This window comes from Ascaphus truei, chromosome 5 (assembly GCF_040206685.1).
Source record: "Ascaphus truei isolate aAscTru1 chromosome 5, aAscTru1.hap1, whole genome shotgun sequence".
NCBI lineage: Eukaryota > Metazoa > Chordata > Amphibia > Anura > Ascaphidae > Ascaphus > Ascaphus truei.
In genome coordinates, this window is record NC_134487.1 from 40,201,585 (window position 1) to 40,207,584 (window position 6,000).

General features: G+C 38.4%; 1 protein-coding gene across 5 annotated transcripts in view; it reads left to right on the top strand.

Moving 5' to 3' along the window:
• Positions 1-3,523, top strand: part of PRKAR2B (protein kinase cAMP-dependent type II regulatory subunit beta) — a 173,642-nt gene extending 170,119 nt beyond the window's left edge. For 4 of the 5 annotated variants that reach the window (XM_075599708.1, XM_075599705.1, XM_075599706.1 and 1 more), the window contains 2 exons: positions 1,282-1,423; positions 2,853-3,523. In XM_075599708.1, the coding sequence (XP_075455823.1) occupies positions 1,282-1,423; positions 2,853-2,986 (276 nt within the window). In that variant the 3' untranslated portion in view covers positions 2,987-3,523. The remainder of the gene's footprint in view (positions 1-1,281; positions 1,424-2,852) is intronic. The other variant, XM_075599707.1, reaches the window with a different exon arrangement.
• Positions 3,524-6,000: the final 2,477 nt, after the last annotated feature.

Genomic DNA, 6,000 nt, shown 5'->3' on the forward strand with positions numbered 1-6,000 from the left:
AAACTATTAAAATAACTTGGTAGGAAAACCGGTGCAAAACTGCTGGAGAGCACCAGGACCAGATTGATCAAAGTTCAGTTTCTATTGATGGCAATTAGATTTTTGTTCCTTGAAAAATGTTGTTATTTACACCAGTATAGCACCAGTTTGGGGAACTTTAGTAAAGCGTCTCCTCAATCTTTTGTGGTGTCTGTAAAACCTTGTCGCCTGTTCTTTAGTTTCTGCAATTTTATTCATTGGTATTTAATATTTGTCAATAACAACTTTACAAAAACCAATAACAATAGAGAACACATCGTCCGTCCGATGTTGTGTGACTTCGTTGCGTATTTACACAGTTAGTTTGTCCCTAGGAAACATTAGTCCTCATCATAGTCTAACAGATTAAAATCCTGAATGTTTTTACAATAAATGATGCCGTCTATATTAACTTAGTAATGTGGTGCTGCTCTACACATATTTGTATGTTCTTTGGAATAGTTGAAACGATGAAAATAATTTGAAGAACAGGAATCAGGTCTTTTTTTTTTATAATGGTTTATTTATCACAAGTCGTTTTACATACAAGGTGACTCAAACAATAGGATTAAAAGGCAACAATGGTAAGAAAAGGAAGGCATAGTTACATAGTAGATGAGGTTGAAAAAAGAAGTACGTCCATCAAGTTCAACCTATGCTAAATTTAGACAACAGATACTTTATCCTATATCTATTCTTCCTTAATGATCCAGAGGAAGGCAAACAAAAAACCCCGGTGTCATATCATCCAATTATATCTCATAAGGGGAAAAATAAATTCCTTCCTGACTTCAAGAATTGACAATCGGATTAATACCTGAATCAACATTCTTCCCATATTTAGTTATTTGGTATATCCCTGTATACCTTTCCCTTCCAAAAAGATGTCCAACCTATTTTTTAACAAATCCATTGTATCTGCCATCACAGTCTCCATGGGTAATGAATTCCACATTGTAACTTCCATTACTGTAAAGAACCCTTTCCTTTGTTGCTGGTGAAATCTCCTCTCCTCCAACCTAAAGGGATGCAACAAAAGAAAAAGAGGAGGAATTTAAATGAATATACCAGGGCCAAAGAAATATATATTTGCCTCTATGTAAGACTTTCATCGTATAAACAGTAAGGGCTTTATTCTGTATCCACCGCAGCGGCTCACACCAGTTGGGATTTTTGGCTAAAAATAGCTCTAACTGCTGCTTCTGGGAATACACGGTAGTGTAACCAATTGCCATATAGTCTAAGTCTTTTCTCATTCTTCAGCAGAGCAAGTCAGATGCTGAAGTGAAGGAAGCAGTTGAAATAGCTCGATATTCCAGAGGGCAATACTTTGGAGAACTCGCCTTGGTGACCAACAAACCCAGAGCTGCTTCAGCATACGCTGTTGGAAACGTCAAGTGTTTAGGTATTGCATTTCAATATTGTTTTGTTAATGGAAGAGAAGTAAAATGTATGAAGGATCTGGGGGAGAGTTTTCTAAGTTTATCTTGCAGGGCGTAGCCCGGGGCTCTCAACTTCAGTCCTCAAGACCCCCCCAACAGGTCAGGTTTTAAGGATATCCCTGCTTCAACACAAGTGGCTCAATCAGTGGCTCTGTCGAAGCCGCCAGTGCTGAAGCAGAGACTGATTGAGCCACCTGTGCTGGAGCAGAGATATCCGGAAAACCTGATCTGTTTGAGAGTCTTGAGGGCTGGGGTTGAGAACCCCTGGCCTAGCCCATGCACCTGAGGTTGGAGAACCAAAGAGGTGCAGTCTTTAATAGCCAACATATGGCCAATTCAAAGAGAAAGCATAGGCAAAAAATCCAACTCATTCAAAAAATGTGAACCAGGTTTACCGATTTTGGGACCGTCATTGCACCCGCAGACGCATTAGAAGATGAGGGACAACGCAGTTTCCCTCATGACTTTTGTATCTGAATATCGCCTCTATAAAATATCATGTAATAGATTTCCCATCAAAACGCATTCGGGGGGACACCGATGGCTGTTGCATCTCTATGCAATATGCACTAAACTGTGATAGCCTCTGCCGATTGTTAATATGAATTAATTAGATGGCAGTTATCAGTCGATAATGGCTATCACACTTTATTGAATAGATCCTATGGCCCATTATGAAGCTAGTAGTGTGTTCTAAATAAGACACAATACTTGTGTGTTGAGTACTTAATCTTAAATGACAAAACTTTTTTTGGTGCTGAGCAAGCACAGTGCAAGGAATTCCCCAGATCTCATCCCAACTGTTCTGTCCCAAGCTCACTGTGGCAAGTGAGTAGAGGCAGGCAGTTTAACTCAATCCCATATACCAAGCAAGGGGAAGCTTCTTATTTTCTGAAGTGTTTATTGGGCGCAACACAGAAATGAAAAGGGGGGAAATGTACTGAAGGAACACTGTGGGATGGGAACAATGAAGAGGAAAGTGGGACTAGAATGGCAAATGGGATAGGTAAATAACATTACCTTTACCAGGGGAAATGAGTGAGGTGACTACTCACAGAGGCTGCCGGCTTGGAAAGGAAGTGCGCTTGCCTAAACAAGCAGGAAAGGGACAGGGACTACAACAAGTAGCATGGGGAGGAGGGGCAGTCCAACTCACAGAGGCGTAAATTGGAGTTGCCAGGGCAACAGGCTAAGAAGCCAACAAGGGAGTACATACATTAACCGCTCATATAGCTTATTTCAGCTTTATTTCCGTATTTACTATGAATTGTGGATGTACCTACAGTATATCAGTGTGAAAATTCTGTGGACACTAAAGATTGTGGGTAGGAGAGATAACGTGGGCTTAAGAAGCCAAAGTAACCTTGACTCTTCTGTTTGCTTCGCTTTTAGCCATGGACGTGCAAGCTTTCGAAAGGCTCTTGGGCCCGTGTATGGAGATTATGAAAAGGAACATTGCAAACTACGAAGAGCAGCTTGTTGCCCTGTTTGGAACAAACATGGACATTACAGACCCGAGTGCATGAATGGAAAACACAAGAAGCAAGAAGACCTGCAAAGGAAACATAGCACAGTGGTGGTTGGTCCACTGAGAATGTGTCTATCTTTTGTGTAGATGCCAAGCATATTCTGTGATTTTTAAGTTACCCCTTCAGCGCCAGAAGAACCCACAGTTCTTCACTGCTTTGCAATTTGTTGCAAATCACACTGAGCGGGGTATTTTTTTAACCGATACTTTTTTTTGTTTGTTTGTTTGTTTGTTTTTTTACATATTACTACAGATATACCGGTAAGGAACATTGTGATTTTATAGACAATAGATTTAATCTACAATATTTAGGTTATAGGATGCCAGTATTCTGATTTAGATGAATAAACATCTTCTCCATACTGCTGTTACTATTTGCTCTAATGAATTATCAGATATATGTGATACTTGTTAGGTCATTATAGGTAACGACATCTCTTAAATACAGATCTCTGCATTTAGATGAATCAGATAGGGTTAGCATGGTTTATGTGTACATTGCCATACCTGTAATAAAAGAGGATACTCAAAAGTGTGTCATTAGGCATGCCACGTCATCGACTTCTGTAATCCGTCCCATGTGTGAGCACAATATTATGTGATAGTGCTTTGTTTCCAATCCAAACTTGTTTTATATCAAACAAAACAGGTTTGGCATAATTTAAAATCACAGCACTTCCACTGCAGCAAGGGATTCTGGGAAATCCTATAGGGGACCATGTTTATGGTTTTGAAGCAAAAGGTGGCACTGTGAGCTCATTTGCATGTCATTTCCCAGAATTCCTTGCTGCAGTGGAAGTGCTGTGTGCTGGGTGATAATGGTGAAAGGCGGGGTTGCAGACCTGTCTAAGACATGCAAATGAGCATACAGTAATATTTCCATTTGCTATATATATATAGATATATATACTGTGTGTATATATATATATATATATATATATATATATATATATATATATATACAGTGTTCGACAAACCTATACATTTGCTCGCCCCGGGCGAGTGGATTTAACCCCCGGGCGAGTAAATATTGGCCCAAGCAGCACACGTTTGGTACTAGGTGGCGAGTAGATTTTTTTGTGTGGCGAGTAGATTTTTTGGTGATTTGTCAACCACTGTATGTATATATATATATATATATATATATATATATATATATATATATATATTTAATATATATATATATTCACACACACACACACACACACACACTGTATGTAATATATATATATAGATATATATACATACATACTGTGTGTGTATATGTGTGTGTGTGTGTGTGTGTGTGTGTGTGTGTGTATATATATATATATATATATATATATATATATATATATATATATAATGGCTCATGTACCTTTTTGTGTGTGTGTGTATATATATATATATATATATCTCAACAATAGAATAAAGGGCGCAAAAAAGGTAAACAAGTGTATTACAATGTTACAAATGAGCTGTATCTCGAAGAAAAGTATCCGAGATTGCAATAGAGTCCCAACTTCCTACGGATAATAATGAAAAAGCCACGATAGTGAAGTACTGAGAGTAAAATGTATGCGCAACGATTGGCTACTTACAATGTAGCAGTGTTAAACTTGCCGTGTGGGTTTATGCCACCACAAGAGCAATAGAAAGGTTGATCTCGCTCTCACATCAGAAGCATCCATCTGCGGTGCAGTTACTTCTGTATCAGGATCCCGCGGTAGGTGCTCCAAGTCCCGTTCTTGTGATGATACCACCGCTGTGATTACCTCTTCTTAAGTCAACAATACAGGGGCAGTATAATAAACGGATAGATGTGCTAAGGTCTAATACACTCACTCAATAAACCCTACACGTTTCGTTCCTGAACGTTGGAACTTCATCAATATATATATATTGCATTTTGTTCTTGCTCTCTTTGGTTTAAGGTACCTTATGGCCCAGAATATGTGATACATTACATGATAAAATCTGTGACATTTTAAATCCTCACTATTTCCCGTGTCCTAGTATTGCTCCATACTGTATATATACTCTCGTAATAGTGGTTTCTGACTCAGGTGGGGTCAAATAAATGCAAAGTAGTTTATTTATCAAAGTCTAGGAGCTGTAAAACTGGAGCAAATAGCAGCACCAGATGTCAATGGAAAAAAAACTTGTTGTCGCCATTGGGGTTTTATTAATTGGTAAATGGAATGGTATTGTATGCCTTTCAGATATATATTAATGCTAAACGAAGGAGAAGTTAGAGACCAAATCATTTAAATTTTAGAATGAATTGAGCCACCTGTTCTGAAGCAGAGATATCCTGAAAACCTGACCTGTTGGTGGCCCTTGAGGACTGGAGTTGCAATTTTTAGTACCTTTTATTGGACTAATATGACCTTTTTAAATACACTTTACATATTGTTTCTATGTGATCTTTCAAGTCCACACTGACAAATACATCATTTTGTTTTTTAAAGTGCATCTTTGAAGAACTTTCTTGTTGGTCCAATAAACTTTGTTGTAATATTTAGTATTTATCGCTGTACACATCATCATGCTTTTGGGGGGGAACAAACATTACGTGGTACAGCATTTTGAATGTTTCATAAAACTTCGGCCATATGGTTTATCCAAATACTGCTGCTCCTACTTACACCCAAATAATTGGGCACCTGGGCGGGCACTTAGATGAACAACTTTATGAAGTATTGGTACAGAATACAACTGTCGTTCACAAGAAGCCCAAACTTTGTCTATTCCTATCTTCTTTGGGAGATTAGATAGTTCTGTGTTTTCAATGTATAAGTATAATCACAAATGCTTCTGGTTGCAATGCCTGCTAGTCATTTACTGTAACACTAATGTTTGGTTAACAGAATGTGTGAGCCTCATGTTAATAATACATGTGCATATATTTTTAAGAATAAATGCCTGAAATTGTAGGGGCGGCCGTAGTCCTCGCCCCCAATCACTTTAAATATTCTACTCCTCATCTCCAGCCGGTTTAGTGTTCTCCACCCTCCTCTCCTCCATATTGTA